Consider the following 27,698-nt stretch of genomic DNA (forward strand, 5'->3'; position numbering starts at 1 on the left):
ATATATGTAAATATAGAAATATAACGCCACAATCACATTTTTAAGAAGCTTTTTTTCTTATATATAATAAGAATCGAATAAAAATAACAAAATCAAGAATACACTATGAATTTTTTGAGTCATTCATATTAATAACGCATCATTCTTTTTGAAATATTTTAAAACAATAAGAAAGGAATATATATAATAATTCATATGTGAAGAAAGAAGTAAGAGGACACAAAACATAAAATTTTAAGACGCCCCCAAAAGCAAATAGAGAACCTTTGTCACATTTGCGCATATACAGTTGTATATAAGTGTAATTATATGCATACAAGTATTGATATTGCTTATAAAAATTATAAAATTTAGTAATAGTTTATATAAAGAGAAATATAGCTAGATAGATTTAAAAAAATGAATAATACAAACAAAGTAAATGGCGAATATGAAATCAAAGAGGGGAATAATGCCAATAGTACTAAAACACTATGGGTAGGGGACTTGGATAAGATAAAAGATGAAAAAGTTGATGAAAATTATATTTTATATTGTATGTTTTACGAATTTTCTGAAGATATAATAAAAATAAAATTATGTAAAGAAAAAAATTCTCAAAAAAATTCATATGCTTTTATAGAATTTACGAGTTATGATATTGCAAAATATTGTTTTGAACAATTAAATGGGAAATGGATACCTGGAAAAATTAATAAATTTAAGTTGAATTGGGCAAAATATAATCTTGCTGATAATGTAAATTCGAATGATAAAAATTTAGATATAGAATTAGATGACAAAGGAACATATTCTATATATGTTGGTAGTTTACCAAAAAGTACAACAAAAGAAGAAATTGAAAATTTATTTTCGAGTTTTTATAGTAGCATTTGTTTTGTTAAAATAATTAAGAATACGCAAAAAAATCAAAATAAGGTTTATTGCTTTATTCATTTTTTTAATTATGACGAATGTGTTAGAGCATTAACCGAAATGGATGGATATATTTTTAAAGGATATAAAATTAAAGTTAGTAAATCAAATGGAATTAAAATAGCTAATTCCGATATGAATAATTATTATAACAATAATAAAAATTTTGAAAATAATACAAACAATATAAAACTATTGAATGCAAATAATTACAACCCTAATAATTTTAATCAAAATAATTATTTCATAAACCCTTATAACCAAGCCAATTATAGCCCAAATAATTACAATGCAATTAATTATAATGCAATGAATTATAATTCTATTAATTATAATTCAATAAATAATACCTCAAATAACTATCATCAAAACAGGTATCCTACAGGAAACAATACACAAAATGGTTATAATTCAAACAATCATAATATGCTGATTAACCCAAGGGGAGAACAAGAAAATGAGTGCAATGGCAATGCAAATCCTATTAATGGGAATAATAATAATAACAATACCAACATGAATGAGAATGTACCCCCAAACAAAAACATGTTCCTTTACTATAACAATGGGAATAGTGAATTAAATAATCCATATGATATAAATTATTATGATCAGATGAATTCTAATGTTAATTCTTATGGTACATATGGAAATACAGCAAATAGTAATAGCAATAATAATAGTATCCCGTATAATACAAATAACTATTCAGGGTCATTAAATCAGTTGAATTATTATAGTAATCAGATGACACAGATGAATAACTACAATGAAGGCGCATTAAATAATAATAAAGCCTATAATGATGATGGAGTAGTAATGAATAACCATAATAGCACCAATAATAATACTAACAATAATAATGATGATAATAACAATAATAATATGCATAACTATGCAGAAGATCACACATACTTAAATAATTACATGTGTGATAACAACAATTTAGATAATTTTAATATGGATCTTAAGAATGAAAATAATGATGAACAAAATAGTTTATCTAATCAGAAATAAATAAATAATAATATTATAAACTATAACGATATATCATAAACCACCCAAGAAAAAGGAAATAATTCAAATGAAAGCAATTTGGCGAAAAAAATAATTAGGTGCATTTAACAATTCTCATAATTAAATGTATATAATAACATTTCATATAAAAAATAATTATAGAAATCAAATTAATCATATACATATATATAGAAATGCAAATGAATAAACTTGTTATACTATTAATGTGAACAATAATCCTATAAATAATAATAAAGAAAATGATATTAAATATTTCTATATGCGCCATAAAAAATATGTTAATTAAACTTTTTAGGAGTGCCTAAAATCCAGATAAGAAATTTTCAAGATTATACCCATAGCAAAAATTGTGGGAAATAATGAAAAATTATTTATCATAATTATTTTTCAAAATTTTTTTTTAATAAATATGCTAATGCTCATAATTTATTATATGGGCGCCTATTGCAATTCCAACGTTCTTTTTATTTATATATGTGCAGTTTATAAGCCGAGCTTATAAAAAATTATAATCTCTTATTTTATATTTTCCAAAATTTTGTACAATTTTTAATAATGCATTTTTACTAATTCAAATTTTCATTTTCTTTTATTATATTTAGTTCCACTTATTTATTTTTTTTTCGTTTTCTGCTTTTGTTTTTTACGTTATTTATTTAAGACAAAAATATTTTCCTTACATAAATATATGGTAAAATATAATGCAGTGAACATTTTTTATGTTTTAATTCGCCTTATGTTTTGCATATAGCATTGTTTATTATATTATTTCTTATTTCCTTAGTTATTTCTCCTCTTATTTTTGCAACAAGTCTTTATATATATTGTTATTGTATAATCTGCACCATTATTACCCTATTTTATTATCCTATATTATTTAATTTGATCGTTTATATTTCCTCGTATTTTCATTTAAGAATTTTATTTAATTTTTACTATTCACATTTGTTCCTTTAGAAAATTTGTTTATTCACACATTGTGCGCATATATTAGCATATTAAGCAAATAAATTGAAACGGTCATTTATTTAATTTTTATATAAACACATCTATAATTCAACTAAATGTAATTAAATATACAAATCGTTTTAAATTATCACATTAAAAGCTAATAAGTACATATATATATGCAAAATAAATCAATATTATGCAATTACATATATGAAATGAATGCATAAAGTAAAAAACACACTTTGGTCTTTCACTAACGTATTATGATAAATGCGGTAACTATAGATGAAATCAACCCCATTGCCGAAAAAAAACATAATAGGGCTAAGGTTGCGTACCTCTCGGTTTTGTTCTTAAAAGTATGCATATTTTTATAATATATCAAATTGGGTAAGAGGCTAAAAAGAAAGAAATATATATATAATGTATATGTATACATATATAAATATATGAATGCCCACGTATTTGGAATATTTGCTTACCATGATATAATGGACGAAGTAAATCCACCAAAGATACCTATAAAGTTTGATAATTTACTAACGTTAAATTCTACAAAAGCACATAAGCAAGTGACGAAAATTGCAACGAATTTTCGTTGAAACATATCATCTCCTTGCGATTCAGCTACACGTGAGTTTTCTGTATTGCCATCTTGTGCATATTCACCAAATGGGTTTTCGGTGTCATAGCGCAAAATATTTGACAAAGATGGCAAATATTCATTTCTTGTAAATAAAGCGGAATATAACTTTTGGATATTATTATGGATTGTTGTATATAAAGACATCATACTAGGGTATGTCGCAATAAAATTTAATGGAATTGAAAAAAAGAAGGATATACATAAAAAAAATTTGCACAAAAGTATCGACATATTTGTTTCTTCATAATTTAATATAATGTTATCTTTGGTTGTATTTAAAAAGGATAAATATCCTAATAAACCAAATAATGTATAAAAAATAAGTTGTATTAATATACTTCTTGATTCTGATTTTGTTATTCTTCTTTGTGTTGGTTGATTAAATTGCCCAGTTATAAAGCAAGCATTTGATTGTTGCGAAAATGAAAATAACAATATATTAAAACATTTAAAAAAATGCTTATTTATTTTAAATAATGAAATATTTTTCTCCGGTAATAAACTCATATAATATTTGCTTTGGTATCCAACTGTTAATACAGTTAGTGTTATAGAAAATAATGAAAAAATTAAAAAATAATTAATAGAACCTATATGCTCTCTAAATGTCAATGGGAGTACTAATAAGCATATAACTATCGTTATAAATACACGATTACAAATAAAACTGGGGAAATTAAAGGTGTGTAAAACATTACTTAAATAATCATTCATCAATATTAATATTAATACATATCCTGATAAAAATGAAAACGTTAAACCCAAATCAATAAGTGTTTTGTAGTATTTATTCCCAATTTTTTCTAATAAATTTCCATATACAAATATATTGTGTTCAAGTGCTGACATGCACAAAATATTTGTAGTTATGTAGGATTCGAGGGCGTTTAATAATATAAGTATAATACTTAAAATTATCCCAAGTTGTGAAAAAACGTATGGAATTGATAAAAGACCTACACCAATAGCTGTACATAAAAATAAAACTGTACTTGATCTTACACCGCCAGGTGTAAATGGACCAAATGCTCTCTTCTGCCATGTTTTTTTTGTATTTGTCTCATTTTCTTCACATAATTTGTTTTTTCCGTTTTCATTTATTTCTTGATCATTATCGTTTACATGAGCTAATGAAACATACTGATTACTGATATTTTTATTATTTTTACTGTTTTTATTATTCTTCTTCTTATTATCATTCTTATTTTGGTGATACCAATGATCCCTCATATTATCATTCTTATCACTCCCGTCAATTAAATTTATTTTTGTTGTGTTTTCTAAGCTATCTATATTTATATATGGAGTTATGTTTTCCATATTGGTGTCTATTTGTTTTGCTTCATTCCCTATTTTATTATTAAACATAAAAGCGTTGTTATAATTGGAATTAGCTCCCATATTATTTTTACTTATTCCTGTATTGCCATCATCATATTTCCCTCGATAATTATAATTGTCATTGTTTTTTTTATAATTGACTATATTCGAAACTACATCATTTGCAGAATGGCAATAATCTAATGTATCTATATTATTAACCATTCTATTAAAAAATAAAAACAAAAATTCATATCACTAGCAAGAAGATCGATTGAATAAACTAATGGAAATAAAATAACTTTTAAAAACTCGTTAAGTTAATACGCAAGCATCTGCATATATTACTTATATATTAAGTCAAATAAAAGCTAAATCTTAGTAAGATATCTATATATGCAATATCATCCTGCATATATGCAGTTTTTGTTTTAACATGCATATAGGGGGTGAAATATCTTTGATATTTTGGACGGTAATAAATATAATAAGAAATATATAGAAAATAGAAAAATTTAATTAATAATTATTAATATGATGAAAGAGTAGAAACACTTATATAAACAGAAAAAAATATGCAATGCTATGGAATGGAAAATGATATTTCCATCATAACCACATTACAAAAAATGTGCCGCGAGTTTTAATTAATAACTGTATAATTCTCCAATAAAAAATATATAATAAAAAAATATAATTTTTATAAATATATAAAATATAGGAGAATTAAAACAACCACAAGCACAACAAAATATCGAAAATATAAAAATTTTTCATAAATATAAAATGCTTATAATAACACTACGGAAATCAAAATATTTTTATAATTTGATTAATATATAAATATATGGGTGGCATATATACATTTATAAAAAATTTTATAGCACATAATAAAAATATAGCGGGAATGAAGTAAATTAATTTTAATAAATATGCATATAAAAGAAAGCAGTTGTACTTTTATCGTATATCAAATTATTTATATATAATTTTTAGGAATTATAACTTTATTATTTACGTATTTTACTCTATTATGAGAGAAAAAATATATCTATAAATTTAAATGTTTTGAAATACTATATTAAATAATATATAAAAAATGAACATAACAATAATTTATAGATTTTTAGTTTAAGTTTACAAATATTATATTGTTTATTGTATATGTTCCAGATATATAATTGTTCTAAATATTTATTATATACTATTTGATTTGTATTGTTTTGGATTTATTTCATTTTATTTAAATTATATGAATTTTTTATTGTTTTAAGTATTTTTTTAAAAATGAAACTTGTGTTTTAGGAACTTTGTTAATATCCAACACACCGGATTAAAAAAAAGATAAAAAGAGCAATTTACCTGTTTTTTTAATACAGTCCCCCTTTTTATTTAATATTAATGTATAGAAATAAAGGTATATATGTGGGTTATGTGTTGTATTTTTTTAATGCTTTAACATTTATTAGTTATATATTTAAATTTTATATAAAAAATGGAGAATATTTTAAAAAACTTTCGAATTTTGAACATACCTGTAAAGGATAACCCCCTTTTGATATTAAATGTAAGACTTTCATAGTTACACCTTCTTATAGCATTTGTTTATATGATAAAATACATAGTAAATGGTATATTCATTATAGCATAAATAGACATATCTACATATACATGCTTATTTTTTTTAGTTGTTTATATTTAGCTGTAAAAATGATAGTAATGAAGACATTATGAATAATGAGACATTATGTGTAGGGGCCCTTGATAACATATTTAGCCACGATGATATAAAAAAGTTTTTTTCTAATTTTGGAACTATTAAATTTTTTAATGTTTTAGAAAAAGAGTATTTATCAAAAAATTTTCAAAATTTTTCTTATTGTATATATATAAAATATATAGAAGAAAATGCAATTGAAACAATTTTACGATATACTGTTGATTTAAATAATTGTTTTACAAGTAACACCTATGTCCCATATTTTATAAGTATGGAAAGTAAAAATTATACATATTTTTTAAAAAAATATTATGATGATTATTACAATTTAAATGTAGGAAGGAAAACAATTATTAAAGATATTTTAAATTTAAATAAAGATAATAAGCATCACAAAAAAACAAACTTAGTGGATAACGACGGTTTTACTGTTGTTCAAAAATACGCAGATAAACCTGATAATATTAATTCAATTTTTTCTAATAATAGCGAAAAAATTAAAAATTTCACAAAAAAACGGAAATCCAAAATTCATGAAGGATTTTATTTATTTCAAAAAAAAGGAAGTTTTAATAATTTAAATCCAATTATCCCCAAAAATAAAAAAGTTAAAAAATCTTAAGAAAAAAATGTAGCCACCTTAAATTGTGAATACGAGTAATGTGCGCATATATACATAAAATTATAGATAAATAAACGAAGGAATAAAGATATGGTGATACTTATATATGCATGATAAATACCTTTGAATCAATTGAAAATCGAAATGCGCGATACAAACAGAATATATATGTTGGGGGGAAACATAAAATGGCAATAAGATACAAGAGTTAAGAACATTATTGTAGAAATGTGTGAACACAAATATATTAAATGTAAAAATTGTATAGATGATAATTTAGATAATATTATATCTAATATAAAATCTAAAAAAATAAAAAGACGAAAAAAATAATCTTATGATTTATTCGAAACGATGAAAATCGTATTTTTTTTTCCACCATTTGTACACAAAATATGGTTATTTCTCTAGTTGTTTTGTTTAATATTTCATCTTATTTTTGATAATTTTTTTTTATAATTAATTAATTAATGTATTCTTTTAATAAAGCCACATTAATACACTTATTATTTTTTTTCAAACTCATAATTATCTGAATATATATTTTTTTAGTTCCATATATGTAATGAATATTTCAAAAATAACATGAACATAAATTTTTAGGAAAATTCTATAAATAAGAATACATAAGTAATGTATATTTGTTATGGATTAAATTGGCATACTCAAATTTTAAAATGTGATTAAACTGCTCTTTATATAAAATGGTTATTAAAACATTAATAATTTTTTAAATACATGGATATAATACAACAAAAATTAATTTTTATACATTTGGGTTTATTATATAAATTCGAGGTAAATGCATATATATATATTTATACAGTATGTAAGAGCATACACATTATAATTTTTGAATATTACGTTTCGAAAATAATTTATACCTACAAATTATGAAAAGTTTGCATGGGTTATACCACTAAAACTAAAAAAAATAAACATGAAACTGTGTATATATAACTTAGTGAGGTGAACCATTTTATATCACGATAGTTTGGATATAAAGTGCTATTTATAAAATAAAAATTAATCAAAATGTTGTCTTTAAGAGTATAACAAATATATATATGCATTTTCGACACTTTTTCGTTTACAAGTTGTAAATTTTAATCTCGTGTACCTATATATACATATAACAAAATCGTTAATAAATTATATTATAATTCAATATATTTTTTTATTATGATATTAATATGTTTATAGATTAAGAACTATACTTGTTTAGTGGTATTATATATATATATTGTCTATATGAGATTTTAAGAAACAATTATTCTTAATTTTATATCTTTTATCTAATGAAACACTATTCATGCTATGCTGTTCCTTTTCATTTTTTTTTATATTAAAGAACCAATTTTATAATTTAATAAAGTGTAAAATATTTACAAGCCATCACATATTTTAAAGTTACATACTAATGCCAATTATATATTATATGTAAGCATACTATAATATTTTTTTGCATTATTATATATGTATAAATTATTCGCTCACTTTTTAACACTCAAAAAAAAAAGTGAAAAGCAATTCTTGAATTTTGGTATAATTTTTCGAAGAAATAATTGAAAATATTGAAAGTTTTTTATCCTTTTTTTTTAATTACTCATTTATACATATATGCAAATGTATAATTTTCATAAATATTCCCCTTATGTAATTTGATTTTTTTTTTTTAATATATTTGTTTGATTTTTTAAATGATATATTAAAAGTGTATAATAATGATTTTTTTAATGAATTTTTTGTTTTAAGTGACCTGAAATAATTCTCATTTTATGATACATTTTTTTTATTTTATAAACCTTAAATGTTTAAGAATAACCAGTTTATAAAAGGGCACAAAAATATACATCATATACATATATAATATGTATCTCTATGTTTTATTTTCCACATAATATACATATTATATATATATTTAAATCCGATTTTTTTGAATTAACATTCAAGATGCTATTAAGAAATTACAAATAAATACATAAGAAGAAGAAAAAAAAGAGCGTTGACAAGGAAGACTGATAAAAAGGTGCGAACGAGAATATATGAAAAATATAATAAAAAATAGTATGAATGAAAATATAAAAAAGGAAGGAATGAAAAAGGTGGAAGAATATAATGAAAATATTTACAACAGTGAAACACAAGAAGAACGCAATTTGAGTAATAATCACCAAAACATAAAAAAAAATAATACTGATTATATAAAAGACAAGAAAGAGAATATTATACATAAACCAATAAATAGCTTAAATAATGATGGTACGCCATCAGAATTAATAAATAGTGAAAATGTGTGTACTATTGAAAGCAATCAAAATAGTAATCACAAGACATATTATAATATGAAAATGAATATAAGTAAATTTTTTAATTTGAATACCAAAAGTAATGTAAATGACGATAAGGAAGTTAATGAAAATACAAATCAAAATGTAAAGTCTATATTACATGATAATACAAAAAATAATAGCACGTTAGCTGTATCTTTTGTAAAAAATGGTAATAGCTTTACTAAAAATGTAAATGAAACAGAGAATGGGGGTAAAAAAAAAAGAAAGAAAAAAAGGAGAAACCCCGTAGATAGTTATTCAGACGATTATACTAATTTAAAAAAAAAGAAAAAAAGTATTTTTTATAAAAGTTTATTAAAAAAAAAGTGCAAACCATATATGAATAATTTAAAAGCAAATAGTTTATATAGTTTCCATTCTTTACAAAGTGGAAATTGCAATAAATTTTTGGGAAATAATAAATTGCAAAATGTGCCCATTGATAATTTCGATAAAAATGACAATAATTTTTTTAATTTTAATGATAATAAAACAAAAGAGAATGTTTTTGAATATGATATAAATTGTGAAAGGAATTTTTATTCTGATACTTGTATAATTTCTTTGTTAAAAAAGAAAAAAAAGAAAAAAAAAATATACAACATATTACATTACAATGAACACTTTCGAGAAAATCAATATAAAACTAAAAATAAAGAATCACTAAAAAAAACGTCAATATTTTATGGATTATTTTTTAATAAATATAAAAAGTGGAAATTAAATGATATTAATAAAAATATTAAAACGTTATATTATGCTTACAGTAAATGGGGCAAGACACACAAATATTTACAATGTGAAAATTATAATTTAACATTAAGAAACATTCAAAAAAAGCAAAGGCCTTATTTTTATCATAAAGAAAACATGCTTAGTATGTTTAACTGGTTTATAAGGAAAAACTGTAAGAATGTAAAAAGAAATAAAACTTTGAAGAAAAGGCGATGTGGAATTAGGAAAGACGGTTTTAAAGAAATGAAGAGCCTAATAAGGGGACATGGTTACAAATCGAGTAAATCTGAAAAAACGGGAAAAAATAATAAATCAAATAAAATGAATAATCCTAATGTATCAAAAGAAAGCATTGATAATACATCTAACAATTTAGTAAATGATGAAATAAAAATGAAAAAAAAGCTTGGTGAAGAAAGTAGATCAAACGAAATAAATGATAATATTAACAATAAGGTAAAAAATGATATACAGACAGAAGACGGAAATAAAGAATTAAGAATAACAGGGAAATCATTTGTAAAATATAATCAGCATGTATATGAAAAATACTACAATGATGTATTTTTAAGGATTGGTAAAATAGTAACAAATAAAAAAAAAATATATTTTTTAACTTATAAAATTATAAAAGAATCTTATTTTCGTATATTAATATTAAATAATGAAAAATTAGAAAGAAATATTTTACAAGTAGTAGCTATACAAGATGTTACATTGTTTGATAAAAATGTAAGAATATATAGTGATCCATTTTATATAAGAAATAATGGAAATCTTTATGGTGTTAAATTTTTAAAATTTTTCTCACTAAAATACTTTAAAAAAAAAAAAAATATAGAGGATATCATATTTTCAGATGTAGAAATAGGTGATAAAAATGAAAACAATAATTCAAAAATTGTTAAGTTAGAAAAAGAAAAAAAAGATAGTGAAGAAACCATTTTGAGTAAAAGTGGTACAGATATAGAAGATAATAATGCTGATACCACCAATTGTAATAGTGATGAAAATGAACAAAAGGAAAATAAGACTTATATCAATTTAAATGCAGCAAAATCCTCGAAAGATAAAAATAACATTAGTATTAACAAATCCAAAGAGGTGAAGAATCAGGAAAAAGACACACCTAAATCTTCTATCTCTAGCAATAGTAACAATAACACCCTTAATTATGATTCTGATGATAATGAAAAGGTGAAAAAAAATCAATCTTGTAAAAATGAAAAGTGTGCAAATATGACAAATAAAAAAGGAAGAAACACAAATAGTAAAGTAAAAACTGAAAAAGTTAGTAACACAAAAAATCAGGTGAATAATAATGATAAAAATAGCAAAAAATCAAACCCCAAAAATACAAAAAATAACAATAAAGATTCTAAAATTAAAAAGAATCCAAATGAAATAAACAAAAATATTGGTAGAAACAAAACATATAAAAAAACAAATAATTCCAAAGGAAGATATAGTAAAAATGCAAGTAAAGAAGATGAAGAATGTAAATACTGTGGTGTTATATATAATAGTAAAAGAAAATATTATTTTAATATTACCAAAATTAGTGATATAATTAGTATGGTAAAAGGATCCGAGGATAGAACAAAGTTTTATTTAGATACTTCTAGCAATAATATGAAAAAAAAATTAAAAATATTTAAAAAAGTAGAAAAAACATTGTTTTTGGAAAATTTAAATATTGACGGTGAAGAGATATTATTTAAGCGCCCTAAATTTTTTAATTGCATAATTGAAGAGGTCTTTGAAAATTATAATATATTATACGAAACAGAGGATGGCAATTTTAACATGTTTGAAAATAAATACGATCGCTTAAAAAAAAATGTGGTAAGCAAACCCGAAAATGATTTATCGAATAAATACATTGAATTAAAAGATGAAGAAAGAGGTTTTAGGTACATAGGTTATCGTGTTAGTTTTGAATTAAAAACAGATAACAAAAAAAAAAGTACCCTAAAAACCGGTATTATAAAATATTATTCCCCAAAATATAAACAATTCTTTATACACCATATAGAAAATATAAAATTTAATTTATCAGTTGATTCTCCCAAAAGTATAAACAGAGATGTAAGTAATACAAGAAATTATTCTAGAGCGTCATCTTTTTCATATAATACTATCGTCAAGGATATAAATCACAATGATTATAATACGGAAAATAATTTGAGCAATGCAAACATGACTGATATAAATTATGGTGACCCTCAAGGATGTTTGAATGTAAATGGAAATAAAACAGATATTCTAGAAAAATATAATAGTGAGAATAAATCTCCAAATTATAATATTAAAATGCAAGATGAAGTTGAGAAGAAAAAACCTGATTTTATTTTTTCAGATGTTAAAGGGTGGTATTCGCCACATTTTTATAATATAAAAGTATTAATGTCCTTAAAAGAATATAACAGGTTTGACATATTAGATAAAAAAAAAGAAGCACATGATCTTAGCATTTTAAATAACCTTACTAAATGTTTTGCATGTAAAAATAATATCCTTTTCATTAAAGGGCATGATCATTACACTAGCACTTTACCCACTACTATATACGATTTGAGTAGTGAAGCGGAAAAAAAAGAAATTGATGAAACTAATACTATAAATGTGCATTGGGGTGTAAAATGTTTTATGTGTTCTAAAACATTTCATGCAGAATGCTTAGGAGATGAAGTTATAATTGCAAAAAGTTATGATAAAAATGTTTTAATGAAAGAATATAAAAAATATATTTATAAAAATAGCCTTAAAAAAGATAAAAAAAGTACAAAAAAAAATAAAAGAACGAAAAGTCCTAATAAAAAGGAAACTACAAAATCAACTAAGGGTAGTAACAACAGTATTAGTGATAATAAAAATGGAAAAGTAAAAATGGAATATGCTAGTAGCAAAAGTAATACTAATAGTAACTCGCTTCAGAGTAGTAGAAACCCATCTTTTAATTGCATAAACGATTTATCAAATGAAATTGGAACTCAATTAAAAAAAAATATAACTAGTAAGACACGGGGGAATAGCAATATTCTCAGAAGTAATAGTAACAGCAATAATAATAATAATAGCGGGGATAATGAAAGTAGTCAAACAAAAAGTGATGATTTAAATGATGAGAATTTAGATGATGAATATTCGGATGCCGAAAATACTAATAATTTAGAAAAATCGAAAACAAAAAAATCTCGAAAATATTTAAATTATGTTCCGTCAGTCAAATATAGTGATATATATTATAAAAAATATATATGTAAAGAATGCTATCGATGTATATATTGTTGTGAAAGTATATATAATTATAAACAGACCCCCAATGTAGCTAATTATGTTATCTGTAAGTCTTGTAATATGGTAGCCCATGGATCATGCTGTTTTCCCAATGTCCCAGAAATTTATTTATTTAATTGGAAATGTGATGATTGCTTAAAATGTAGCAAATGTGATTATTCAAATCTATGTTTTATAAATTATAATGAATGGGAATTACATTTAGATTGTTGTATAAATTGTTATAAAGAATACGAAAAGAAAAATTTTTGTATTATATGTAATGAAAAATATAAAGTTGATGATAGTAATAAATGGGTAGAATGCGATGTTTGTAAATTTTGGATTCATTTAAGTTGTGATAAAGATGAAGATAGAAATATAGAAACATTAGCAATAAAACACATTGATTATAAATGCCCTACATGCAGATCAGGATCATTTATTGATAAAATTGAGAGAATATTATATTTATTTTTTTTATTAGATAAATATAAAAATTTCACTTTTCATGTACCAATAAATTTTTATATATATTGGAGAATTGTCAAAATACCAATGAATTTATATATTATGAAAGAAAAATTATGGGGGAAAAAATATAACACAATATCTGATTTTTTATATGATTTTATCCTTATAGTACACAATGCAAAAACTGTTCATATGCCTAATACATCCATATATAAGAATGCATGTAATTTTGAAAAAAAAGGAAAAGCTATAATTAAAAATATGTTTAATATGTCTAATGAAGAACTGAATAAATATATTGATGACTGTCTTGAAAAATATAAAAAAATTATAGCTGATGATATTACTAATAATGAATCATCAAATAATGTATCTACCACTAACATTGACAATAAGTTTTCGATAGAAAATAGTAAATTAAATAATAATAGTAATTCTTACAATTTTAATATGGATTATATGCTTTCGAAATATAATGAGAACATGGGCACTCGAAACAATGCTGCTATTTCTGATTGTACTTACAAGGATAAAAAAAATAACGAATATAGCCTTAGTAAGGAAAATATGAATTTAATGGATATAAATAAAGATTCATATATTCATCAAGAAAATTATAATGATATAGGGCAATATGGAAGTACTACTATTAACAGTAACGATAAATTAGGTATAGAAAAAAATACAAAAAACAGTGATGATCGAATACGATCTTTTCAAGAGGGCTATGATATAAAAAATATAGAAAATAATTATAACAGATTTGAAAGACAAAATGGAGCTGATAAATACAACTATAGAAACATGAATGATAATTATGCTGAAAGTAATATGCTTATGAATAATTTTCAAAGATGTAACGCTTATGAGACAAATAAAGATAATATACAATTAGAAAGAAATATTATTTCCAAATTTGAAACATCACAATTTGATAAATTGGAAAACAAAGATGATACTTCTTATGTTAATAATAATTCTAATCAAATTAATATAAATAATAATCCTTACAAAAAAAGAAAACGTGAAATTATTGAAAAAGATATTATGCATTATGATTTACATGAACTTTTTAATTTAAAAAAAAATTCAATTTTTTTCCAATCAAACAAGGATATGTTTATTTCAGATAAAAATGATATAATACAATACAGCTTAATTAATATTAATACTAATAGTAAAATTTACTTTAATACATCATACAATAAATATGACGATTTTGACACTTGTAAAATACTAAAGATCCATTTTTTGAAAAAATATTGTAAAGCACTGGAAAATGACAATTGTGAAAATTCATGTTCAGAGGCCAGACTTACAGATAAGCCCCAATTAGAAAAAACAACAGACGAACTTAGTAATAGCGATTATCTAAATAGGCCTGCGCCTATTGTTGATGATTTAGCTACTAAAACAATATCGAATGATGATTCACAAAATAGTGAGCAGGCTCCATTTAACGAAGCAGTGGCTGGTGTAGATATAAATAAAAAGGAAAACGATGATATTTTATGTAATCCTGATAAAAATAAACTATTCATAGATTCTGACATTTTTATGATTGATATTATGAAGGAAAAAGTAAAAATAAATAATGTTACAAAGGAAAAGAAAAGAATATTAAGCCCTATAAATGACACATTAAAATTTTTAAAATGCATTCAAATTATATTTTTTAATAGCTTTGATACCGATGAGCGTGATAAAATTGTATATCCATTGAATGCAACCATTTACCAAAGTTATAAAAAATCAAAACGTGATATGACATATATTAGTGATACAACTTATTCTGGAAAGGAATATGAGGAAATAGATAAAAATAATAAAAATGATAATTTATTTGGTACAAATAAAGAAATATCGATAGATCATATTATATCTTCTGTTTGTAAATCTGAAATAATAAAAAGTTGTGATAACAAATTTGAAAGAAATAAAAATTACACACATACAAATAACGAACAAAGTAACACTATTAAACATATCGAGGGTCAAGGTGATAATTTTCTAAAAAAGAAAGCCCAAAATATAAAGAAAAAATCCGAAAAAATAAAAATTCTGAAAAATGATATATTAAAAGAATATTGCTTTATATGTGGATGTGTTGAATATAAATATCCGCTTTTATATTGTTCATCATGTGGTTGCTCAATTCATTATTCGTGTGCAAATGTATCACAACCATTTTTATTTAAATTAAATTGCTATTTTGAACACAAAAAAGATATAAATAACATTTTTAATGTTATAAGTAGAAATTTCAAGTGCTACAATTGCATTAAGTGTGATGGGTGTGGCAATAAATTTGATGACGAGATTAAAAGAAGCTTTTACTCAAATACAAGAGATAAAAATTCACATAATTTAAAGCAATTTGAAAAGGGAGTATACAATCATTTATATAATTTACAGATGGAAGTATTTACGGAAAAAATTAAAAAAAGCAGTAGTAATAATACCCAAAATATTAACAATAATACAAAAAATATTATGATAAAAAATGAAAACAATCTAGAGCATGCTGAAACAGATGTAAGCATTAGCCTAGTAAATCTAATTAATTATGATGATAATAATGCGTCGATTGCAAAGTATGCAGATAATTTTTTTGTAAATTCAAGTGCATGTGAAAATACACCCCGCACAGATGCTGTTTGCGTATTTGATAAGCATAATTTTGCAGATAAAATTGAAAAGAATGAAACGGATCATAATATAATTCCTACTAATGTTAATAAAAACAATAAAAAAAATTATACCATTAGTAATAATTTCGAGAATAATTGTGATAAAAATATTGCTATTCATGAAAACTTATATATAAACAATTTGAATAATAAAAATTGTGAAATATTGGACACAGAAAAGTCAATGGGGAACGAAATAAATAATAGTATAAGCAAAAAAACTGAAAAAGAAAAATTCGATACTTCAAAAAAAGGTATGGTAAATATATTAAATATACACGAGCAAACATCGAAAGTAATAAAATGTTTTTGTTGTGGTAAATCATCACACAATCATTGCTTTTACCGCATGGACAAAGATCCCAATAATATAAACCCAATGATTCACAAAAAAAATTATAGAAACTATATAAAAAAATATAATAGAAAGGGGCCTAATAAAAAAGTAGGTGATAATTACTATGGAAATAATGGAATAAATTATAAAAATTTTAATAGTGATATCAGCCCAATTAAATGTTACGATAATTCAGCATACGCAGATAATAGTAGTCCTATATTTTTTATAAAAGATGAAAGTATATCGAAATATAATTTGAAAAATAATGACATACTAATAAATAATAATTTTGAATACGCTCATATTTTAAAAAATATGAACAATACAAATAATATAATTTTTAAAAATATGCAAGAACATGGTGTAAACGCCCATACCGCTGCTGGTAATATATATAGTAGAGGAAGTAATAATAATATCTATGTATATATGAATAATCCAAGTTATATAAATAGTATATATCATAATAATACACATTGCAATGCAAATAACATTTATAATGATAACAATATTATTATTAGAAAAGGTTATGAACAATTTAATGATATAAATATTGCCGATCTTGCTTTAAGAAAAAACTATATACAAACACACGGTATATATAGTTATATTGTTCCTTCTAATGAAATATTGCACGATTCATTTAAAATTTGTTTAAACAATGTTGAACATGACGCAATTGTTACTATAAATGATAGAATATTTAACAAGCGTGTTTTAAATAAAATATATGAGCTTATTGATAATAATAAAAATGTCGTGATAAACGATTTATCACACTTATTTAACGTAACTGAATTCAAGCTAAACTTTGCTCTTTGTGAAATTTTAAATGGCTTAATTATTTATCTCAATAATAAATTGAATGAATATAATTTATTAATGCATTCAAACAATATCGAGGAAAAGGAAAAAGTGGATGATCATATAAATAATAAGAACAAAAATATATGCATATTCGATATAAATTTTATTTCTACTGATCAAGACAAAATTAATGTTAATGAAAATATTTTTAAAATTAAATCATTGATTTCATATATTTTTTCGAATGATGAAAATATTAAAAAAATATTTAACCAAGGTTTTATTGTAATGGGGACTTCAAATTATGTTAGCAATAATACACATGACAAAACTAGCAGCAATCATTTTAACCAAAATAATAACAATATAAATATCGAGGAAAGTAATAGATATTCATTGCCAATATATAATGACACATTTATTAAAAATTCAGCATGCTTAGTTGCAAACGGTTTAAATGTTAATAATATTCAAAATATGAACAATATTAGCAAATTGGGTATTGAACAAAATGTCGAAGGGGCAAATAATTTTAATAATCATGTATATAACATAAGTGATAAAAATAGTACTATTCCTATGGATATGAAAAATGATGTTAATAACAAAAATGCTATATTACTATCCTATATAAATTCCAATGTGTGCAATATAAATGCCTCCAGTTCTGAACACCTTGAATGTATTTTAAAACAAAAAGGTATTAATTGGGTAGGCAACGCTTCTAACATGAATAATACGAATAATATGAAAATGTTTATTAATAACAATTTAAACAATATGGTAATTATTAGTAGTGGTCATAACATAAATAATACGAATGATTTTGATGAAGAAAATAAACAGAACATAGATAATTCATATAACGGTATAAACAAAAATTGGATTAACGAGACCTATAATGGTAGCAATAGTATTTTACAAAATATAAATATGATAAATAATATAGGAGAGCATAAGAAAATCATGAGCTCAAATAATGCCAATAATGTAAATATGTTGAATAATATGATTACAAATAAAGTTGAAAATATAGCTACTAATGATACTATAAGCAATGCCATGGATATTAAAAATCCTAGCCATTATGATAGCAAAATATATAGGCACAGTTCTCTCGATAGAAATTTGGGTTCGCATAAAAATAGCTACTTTTTTTATAAATCCTTAAATAATAATATTGTCGGCAATAATAGATGCAATAGTAACAATTATGGTTCTTTAAATTGTAAAACCGCTAGCAGTGTTAATATGCTCAATAAATTCAAAACAAATGCCAATATTAATAATAATTATATAAATGAGGTAAACAACGATTTGTATAATAAAATCAAGAACAAAGAGATTGACCCCAATGAAATTTTTATTCAAAATAATAACCCACATTTAATATTTGTCGATAATCCATATAATAGTTATAATAAACTCCAAGGTGCAAAGAATTATGATAATCTGACCTTTCAAAAAAATGCATTATCTATATATGATATAAATAACAAAGAAAACAAAATTGGATATATATGTAATAATAATTTCATCAACGGTGTTGCTTATAATTTTTCTAATAATGATGGATCAAATAAAAAAGAGAAAGACCAGGTAAAAAACCTTTTAAAAGATAATATAGCTGATTTTGATAAAATTGCAAGTAGCAATAAAAATATAAAATCCTCATGCCTCAATGAAAACACATTACAATTTACAAAATTAAAAAGAAGTTGTAGTAATATATACAATATTGATAGTAGTGGTTCAAATTATAAATATAATACTGCCAATACTCTTGCCAAACAAAATATAAATATTAATAAAAACAACAGTGATTGCGAAGAGAAGGATATATATAAATATCGAAAAAATTTATCTGATAGCATTTTAAGTATTAGAGAAAAAACAAATATTAACTTTGATAAGTTTAACACTACCAATACACATGAATTTTTTGATTTAACTTCATTACATGCTGAAAATAAATCAAATGTGAATCAAAATTTGAAGCATGCAACACAAAATATCAAAAATAGTAATAATAATTACATTTATTACAGTAGCAATAGTAATAATGATTGTGGCCTAATATGTAATAGTAATAAAACTGAAAGCACTATTAAATTAGTTGACAGTATAAATAGTGGGAAAATAGCCGAAGATTTTATAAATACTAATAAAGGAACATTAAAAAAAAATTGTAACATAATAGAAATTAAACACGAGGAAAACATAAATTCTGAGTATTCTAATGAAGTAGTTGCCAAATATCACGATGATATTACCAATAATAATTTAAATGAAAACTCAGAAATGAAAACCCCCAAAAAACAAAATAATAATGGCAAAAATATGAATAACAATGATGAGACATCCATAGAAAATATAATTACACCAGTTAGAACCAATGCAAATGAAAAAGAGGAATGCATATCAAGTATATCTAAATGTGGCCAAACAGCAGATGCCTTAAATATAAAAAAGGGTAAAAAAAAATCCGAAAAGGGAAACGAAATTGTGGAAGAAAAGAATGAAGCGAAGAAAGTAGATAATGAGAATAATGATAAAAATGAAGAAATAGAAAAAGAAGGAAAGATAGAAAAGGGGAAAAAGGGTGAACGAACTGTACGAGAGAAAAAAAAGAAAGAAACCAAAAGAGGAAAAGGTGAGGAAAAAGAAAAAGCGAATGATGACAATGAAGGTGAAGAAATACAATCAAAAAAAAGTAAAACAAACAAATCAAAAGGAGCACGCATGAAAGTAAAAAAAGAAAGAAATAGTAATAAAGACATTCCTAATGAAAATATGAATGATTTATCGGCACATCAAACAGATGCTAAATATATGAACAATAATACCAACAATATTGGAAATTCTTATAATGCTGATAATACTCATAATAATGACGGTACAATACATTTACCAAAAAAGAGTAGATCTAATTCAAAATCTGTTGATAAAAAGTGTAAATTGGAAAAAAAGAATAAAAATAATGATAATCACAATTTATCTGAAAATAATGATTTCTATCTTTGTTCAGATATTGGCGCATCTGGATATTCTCCATATCATAAAACTCATTCATCTTCTCCTGTTAAAAAAATAAAAATTAATAAACTAAACAGATTTTTAAAAAAAAATTCGTTTATATTAAAATCAAAATTTAAGAGAGTTTGCCCCAATTCTTATTTATGTCAAGATTGTATAATATTATATAAAAGTGAATTATCTTTTGATGCATTCAACGATGAAATACAAAATTTTGAAAAAAGTATGCCTGGTTCTGATGAAATTGGTAATATATGTAATGTTAAGAAAGATACAAATGTGGGGCAAATTGAAACATTTAAATCGAATTATAATATCCCCCCAAATAATATTATATCTAACGACGACAATAAGAACTGTGTAAAAACGGAATACAAAGATATTGTTACTATGGAAAACACAATTGGGTATGATACTAACATTAATAATAACAATTCAAATAAAATAAATATAATTGAGAATGAAAATAATAATAACGTAATTTTCAAGAATAATAAAAATTCCTTTGAGCAAAGTCCTAGAAATATGTATGAAGAAAATTCAAATAGCATGCTGGAGAAATGTGATGATAAAAAAGATGCCGAATTATTATTTGGTGATAATATTAATAACAAATCACAAAATAGCGATGCAAAAATGACTAATGATGTAATGGTAGTATGCAATAACGAGGGAAAAGATAAGTTTATCGAAAATGTGAATGAGAATAAATGTGTTAATTATTGTATAATGGATAACAATAAACAGCCTTGTCAAAATCAAAATAGGTGCAGTAACAATAGAAATAATAATTATTTCACTTTAAATAATAGCAACACATTAGAATGGGATAAGGAAAATACTTATTGGGCAGCCAAAATATCATCTTTTAACAATATATACTACAATATGAATTATTTCAAATCAAATAAAACAGGCCATACAATCATAAATGATCTCGAAAAAAACAAAGCAGAATTATACAAATGCTCAGTATGCTGTATTTTATATGAATATAAAATTAGTGAACGTGTAAAAATCCAAAACGGGCAAATTAATTCAAACCTATTATTTATTTGCAATGTGTGCAACCGAAAATATAGCTACATTTTTAAATATATGAAGTATTCTGGAAATAAAAACCAATTTATAATTATGAATGACGAATGGGAAAAAAATAATAAAATATATACCACCAATAATTGTATTAATAGCATTAGTGCCAATCGTAACAGTAAATTAAGGAATATGCTACACGAGCTAGTGTATTTTATAATTAATATGTGTTATGAACATATATATGAAAAGAAAATATTTTTAAAAAACATTTTTAATTTATTAGATAAAATATTAAAAGGAAAAAATATAAAGTTGCTTAGTTTGCTGCACTATTCTTATACCTATTTTGTATATGACGAGTTTTATTTGTTTTTTCAAGAAAAGCTAAAAAAATCCATGTTCTTAAAAAGAAAAAAAAATACATATTTAAAAAAAATATTTTCTGTTTTATCCACATCTTCTTTTGTTAATATTATGGAATGTGTGTTACAACAATTTTATAATCATATTTACAACGAAGTTGGCTACATTCAAACTGGGCAGAATAAGCATTCCGATTATTTATATACTATACCGAAAAGAATGATATTTTTATATTATACACAGTCAAATAATAAGTTTGAGCAAGTTGTTAATTATTCAATTTATATTTTATACTTATATTATGTTCGTGTATGTTACTGCAAACGATTTTTATTCAGAAATGTTGAAAATAGATTAAATATCAAAAGAACAAATAAAAGGCATAAAAAGAGTGAAACTATTCAGACAAAAAAAAAAAAAAAAATAGGAAAAGTAAGTAAACATTTTAAATCATCCCTTTTAAAAGGAGACAAATCTGATAGTTTTTACAATTTAGTGTACAATTTTAATTATAAGATGGTTGCTAAGCCACCAAACAGCTTTAATAAAATTACAGAAAATGTGAATGACGATAAAAAGGATCATATTGGAGAAGAAAATTGTGCTTTGATGTGTTCTTATAAACCTGCTGAGGAAGTAAACAATAGTATAGATAATGTAGGAAATATTGAGAAAGAGAATAATATTACTAATGATTATAATGAAAAAAGTAACAAAATTGCCCAAATGGTAACAAAATATGATGAAGAGTGTGAACATTTCATTCAAAGTTATTATGAAAAAATAAAATCAATAATGAAAAATAAAATAAATATCTATGTAAAAATTATGCTAAATAAATATATTAAAGAAGGCATAAATATTTTAAAGCACAGAAAAATGAAAAATAACACAAATAATAGTATTATAAATAATAAAGAAAAAGACAATAAAATATGTGATAATAAAATATGTTTTTTTTGTAATTATGGAAATTATATTTATAAGGGACAGCTTATTCCATTTTACGATATTTATATGCATAGTGAATGTTTAAAATGGAGTTTAAATTGTACACAATATTATAATTACAATAAAGACGGCGTATATGAATATAACAAAAATTTAGCAGATGCAAAAAATAATATCAATGATACAACTATTAATAATATTAGCACCATTAACAATGCTACTAATACTACTAACACTGGTAATAATAAAAAAAATACTAAAAAGGAGCAAATGAAAGATAAAAATAATTCGAAAAACTTAACAAGCAGTAAAAAATCAAAAAAGAAATCAGTATCAAATGTTGATAATTGCAAAAACGAGGCAGAAAATTTAAATATAAATAAAAATAATAAAAGCACAAATGTATTAGTAAAGAGTGAAAATGCACCTTTTATTAAAAACGAAAAGCTTTCTCATGAGATTCATTTCAATTTAATGAATCGTGACGAAACAAATTCAACAATCGAAACAAATAATGCATTACAATGTGAGCAGAAGGATGAGGAAAATGTTGAAACAAATATTAAGAAGCGAATTAAAAATATAAAATTAATGGAACGTTTAGAATATATTGAAAATAAGCATTCTTTTAATAATTATCAAAATATAATAGAAGTAGATGAAGATGATATTAAAGAAATAATATACGACTCTGTTAATTCAACTTGCTTCTTATGTGGTTATAAAAATGCTAGCATTTATTGTAGTAACGAGAATTGTAGTGTAAAATTTCATTTAAATTGTGCTTTTTATTCAACTATTATTAAAAATTACAATGATAACATGTTTTTTAATTATAAAAAATTATTCAATTTAATTAAATTTAATAATGATACAATTTTTTGCAATCTAAATAATTCACCGCATAAAAAAGAAGAAAATCATATATTTGAAAATAATTATAATGATATTTTCCCAATTCATATAATATTCAAAACAAAAAAAATATGGTGTAACCATTGCTGGAATGATAAATCTGTTTATGAATCATTTTATTTAAAAAATGAAAATCTTTCACAGTTTACATCTTCAAATTGTATGAATGAGCAAATGTATTATGAACAAAATCAAGTAATAGCTGATAATACACCTTCTAAAAATGTTGAGATTAATAATTTTTGCAACATAATAAATAACAATTTGAATGATACGCCAAACTTAGAAAGCACTGTTGAAAAAAAGGAGATGCTTCAAGAAAATTCTACTACATGTGTGAAACCAGAAAATGATATGGAAAATAAAAAACTTATATCATATACTAATGATAAAAGATCTAGTAGTACACAGTTTCTCGAAATGCTAAAACAATATTTTAATTCTCTGCTTGAGTTTTACTTTGAAAATGGATCATACTACGTTATGGATACAATTTTACACAACATAAATGAAAACATAAAAATCCGATATAAATCGAAATCATTGATGGTGTTACAAGAAGTTTTAAATAAAAATACTAAAATCGAAAAAAAAATGAAAGAATTAGAAAATGTTATAAATAAATATGCAAACAAAAAAAATGATGAAAATTATATTGATGATAAGTATAATCTTATTATTCAAGAGAGCACAAAACATAATAGTAGCAATAATAATGATATATCAAATGAACGACACGAGACAAAAAATGCAAAAAAGATAAAACACAACGAAGGAACAATTAATAATACAATTGTCGATATACAAAAAATTATTGATAATAAAAATGTGAGCAATATTTTAAAGTCATATTTTATACTTAAAAATTTTTTCTATGTAGGAAATTTTACAACATTAAAAAATGAAAACTACTTTTTTTCAAAAAAAAACGAAAATTCTTTTGTTAAATATTTAATAGGAAATGAACAAACATTAAATGTGTGCCTATCAGATGTGCTTACTACTAATCAAATAAAAATGAGTTCATTTGCTTGTAAAAAAAAATGTAATGAAAATAATATGGCGAATTGTTCTATCAATGAAGATAATAAAACGAACGAAATTAATTCCCCTCAAAATGATTGGATAAAATATGTTGAATATGATAACGAATCAGATGATAATGCATCAGCTATTATTGTTAATTGCAATAGCGAAACAGAAGAGCCAAACCAATATATAAATGATATAGATAATAATATTGAAGAGAATATGAAATATAAAAAAAAAAGTATAAACATTTATTTTAAAAATTTAATAGATATGAAAGAAAAAAGGAAGGTCAGCATAACCAAATTGCAACAAGTTAGTAGCGATTTTATTAAGAATAGAGAAAGTGTGCAAATTAATAAAATTGTTGAAAGTATAGATGAGGGAAAAAATAAAAGCTATTCAGGAAAAGAAAAATTGAATATTTTTAAAAAAAGGGGAAAGACGCAAGAATATATAAATGATAGAAAATGGAGTAATACCAGTAGTAATGCTAGTATTGCCAATATGATGCTAAAGAAAGAGTGCTTTTTAAATCTGGTTACAAATAATAATGATATATACATTAAACAAATAAACGATAAATATTTTTTAAATTATAAATATAATACTGCTACTAATAATGACTTACCTTTTAATCAGTCAAAATGTAATGTTATTAAAATTGGGTGTCATAATATATTAAATATTGGAGAAATAGTAAAATACGAAGGAGAAGAAATAATATACCCATGTGGGTTTTTAAATATGAGAATATTTTTTAATTTACCATCATCAGTTTTATTTCACATATATAAGAATGCTAATATTAATGATTTATGTTTAAAAAATAGTGTATTAGAAAAAATATGTTTACAACTACGAGCTACTTATATATTTTCAATTACCCTCAAAAATAATAATATATTCTTTTCAATTATTTTATTTCCGTTAATAAATATAAACTATTTTAGTGAAGTCGATGCAAAAAATTTTGTCTTAGCTGAAAGTCACAATATTAACGAATTATATAACCAATTTCTTTCCTACTTCAATTATCAAAACGAAATATATATTACTGAGCAATATAAAAACTTTACAAAGAAATATTCGAAGTTATATGAATGTATGGCTAAATTTATTTTTAAATCTGCCGAGCACAACAGATCAATTGATGCGCATAGCTTCTTTGGATTAACATTACCATGCGTTATATATCATATTAAATATAAGTTGTTTAAATTTATATGGGCTAATTTAAGCAGTAAAATTAACACACATGCCAAACGAGAATGCGAACGGTTAGCATAAAAAACAAAAGTAGACAGTGTGATACTTTGGATACATATTTCGTATGAATATTTATTTATATATGTATACTTTGTATAATTTATTTTTCTTTTTATACCTTTTTTTAGCGATGAGATAAAAAAAAAAGTAAAAAATTGCACGAGGGAAGTCAAATATAATGACAATATTCTATGCAAATATTCCAATCTTGAAACGTCAATTTTTAAGGACACTGAAAAAGAAATGGTAAAATTATCATTCTTAAAAAAAGTTTGTATATACATCCGAACAATACGATTTTATGCATTTGTTATTTCACCAGTTCATGCTTATGCCAAATATGTTCGCTCATTGGTTTTTCTTATATTTTCCACTTATTTTAGGAAAAGAATACAAGAAAAATAACAAAATACAAATATAACATAAACAGTGCAATGTCCTACAGATATTTAATGAACATATCATCAAACTCAAGATTGTATGTAAAGAAAAGTAGCATACATGGATACGGATTATATACACGTGAATTCATTAATGAAGGAGAGGTAAAATATTTTATATATATTTTTTGTATTGATTGGTGCATATTTAATGACCTGTATCTTTACTGAATTTCTTTATATATTTTTTAAATTTACAGCCCGTTATTGAATATATTGGTGAATATATAAGAAATATAATAAGTGACAAAAGGGAAAAGTATTACGAAAAAATCGAAAGTAGTTGCTATATGTTTAGGCTTAATGAAAATATTATTATCGATGCGACCAAATGGGGGAACGTTAGCCGATTTATTAACCACAGCTGCGAGGTAAAAATTATGAACATATTTACTTATTTGTATGTAAATATTCCACTAATAGTATTTGATATATTAATTTTTATTTATATATTTTTCCTTTTTTTAGCCTAATTGTTTTTGTAAAATAGTTAGCTGTGATCAAAACTTAAAACACATTGTTATCTTTGCAAAAAAAGATATTTTACCACATGAGGAAATAACATATGACTACCAAGTAAGGATTACAAAAGTGTGAAATATTCGTGATTCTTTTTTATTTGCTTTATTTAATTTTATAACTTTATAATTAATTTTTTTTCTTTCACAGTTTGGTGTCGAATCCGAAGGAGAAAAACTAATTTGTTTATGTGGATCAAGCACGTGTCTAGGAAGAATGAACTAATGCAATGATAACTGCCATTATTTTTTTAGTATATATTATCTTG

General features: G+C 23.2%; 4 protein-coding genes across 4 annotated transcripts; 3 read left to right on the forward strand and 1 right to left on the reverse strand.

The window, feature by feature from the left end:
- Positions 1-399: 399 nt before the first annotated feature.
- On the forward strand, positions 400-1,932 carry PCHAS_1127700 (polyadenylate-binding protein 3, putative; the record flags this gene model as incomplete). Its single annotated transcript, XM_728248.2, has 1 exon — positions 400-1,932. The coding sequence occupies one exon, from the start codon at positions 400-402 to the stop codon at positions 1,930-1,932; it is 1,533 nt and encodes a 510-aa protein (XP_733341.2).
- A 1,225-nt stretch (positions 1,933-3,157) lies between these two features.
- PCHAS_1127800 (amino acid transporter AAT1, putative) lies at positions 3,158-5,095 on the reverse strand (the record flags this gene model as incomplete). The annotated part of the gene is made up of 2 exons (XM_016798635.1): positions 3,158-3,302; positions 3,387-5,095. The coding sequence occupies 2 exons, from the start codon at positions 5,093-5,095 to the stop codon at positions 3,158-3,160; spliced, it is 1,854 nt and encodes a 617-aa protein (XP_016654016.1).
- Positions 5,096-6,365: 1,270 nt separating this feature from the next.
- PCHAS_1127900 (RNA-binding protein, putative) lies at positions 6,366-7,212 on the forward strand (the record flags this gene model as incomplete). The annotated part of the gene is made up of 2 exons (XM_016798636.1): positions 6,366-6,437; positions 6,559-7,212. The coding sequence occupies 2 exons, from the start codon at positions 6,366-6,368 to the stop codon at positions 7,210-7,212; spliced, it is 726 nt and encodes a 241-aa protein (XP_016654017.1).
- A 2,045-nt stretch (positions 7,213-9,257) lies between these two features.
- PCHAS_1128000 (SET domain protein, putative) lies at positions 9,258-27,655 on the forward strand (the record flags this gene model as incomplete). Its single annotated transcript, XM_016798637.1, has 6 exons — positions 9,258-26,482; positions 26,600-26,717; positions 26,855-27,016; positions 27,112-27,282; positions 27,380-27,487; positions 27,581-27,655. 6 exons carry the CDS (start codon positions 9,258-9,260, stop codon positions 27,653-27,655), a joined length of 17,859 nt encoding a protein of 5,952 aa, XP_016654018.1.
- Positions 27,656-27,698: the final 43 nt, after the last annotated feature.

The sequence above is a fragment of the Plasmodium chabaudi genome (assembly GCF_900002335.3).
Source record: "Plasmodium chabaudi chabaudi strain AS genome assembly, chromosome: 11".
In the NCBI taxonomy this organism is placed as follows: domain Eukaryota; phylum Apicomplexa; class Aconoidasida; order Haemosporida; family Plasmodiidae; genus Plasmodium; species Plasmodium chabaudi.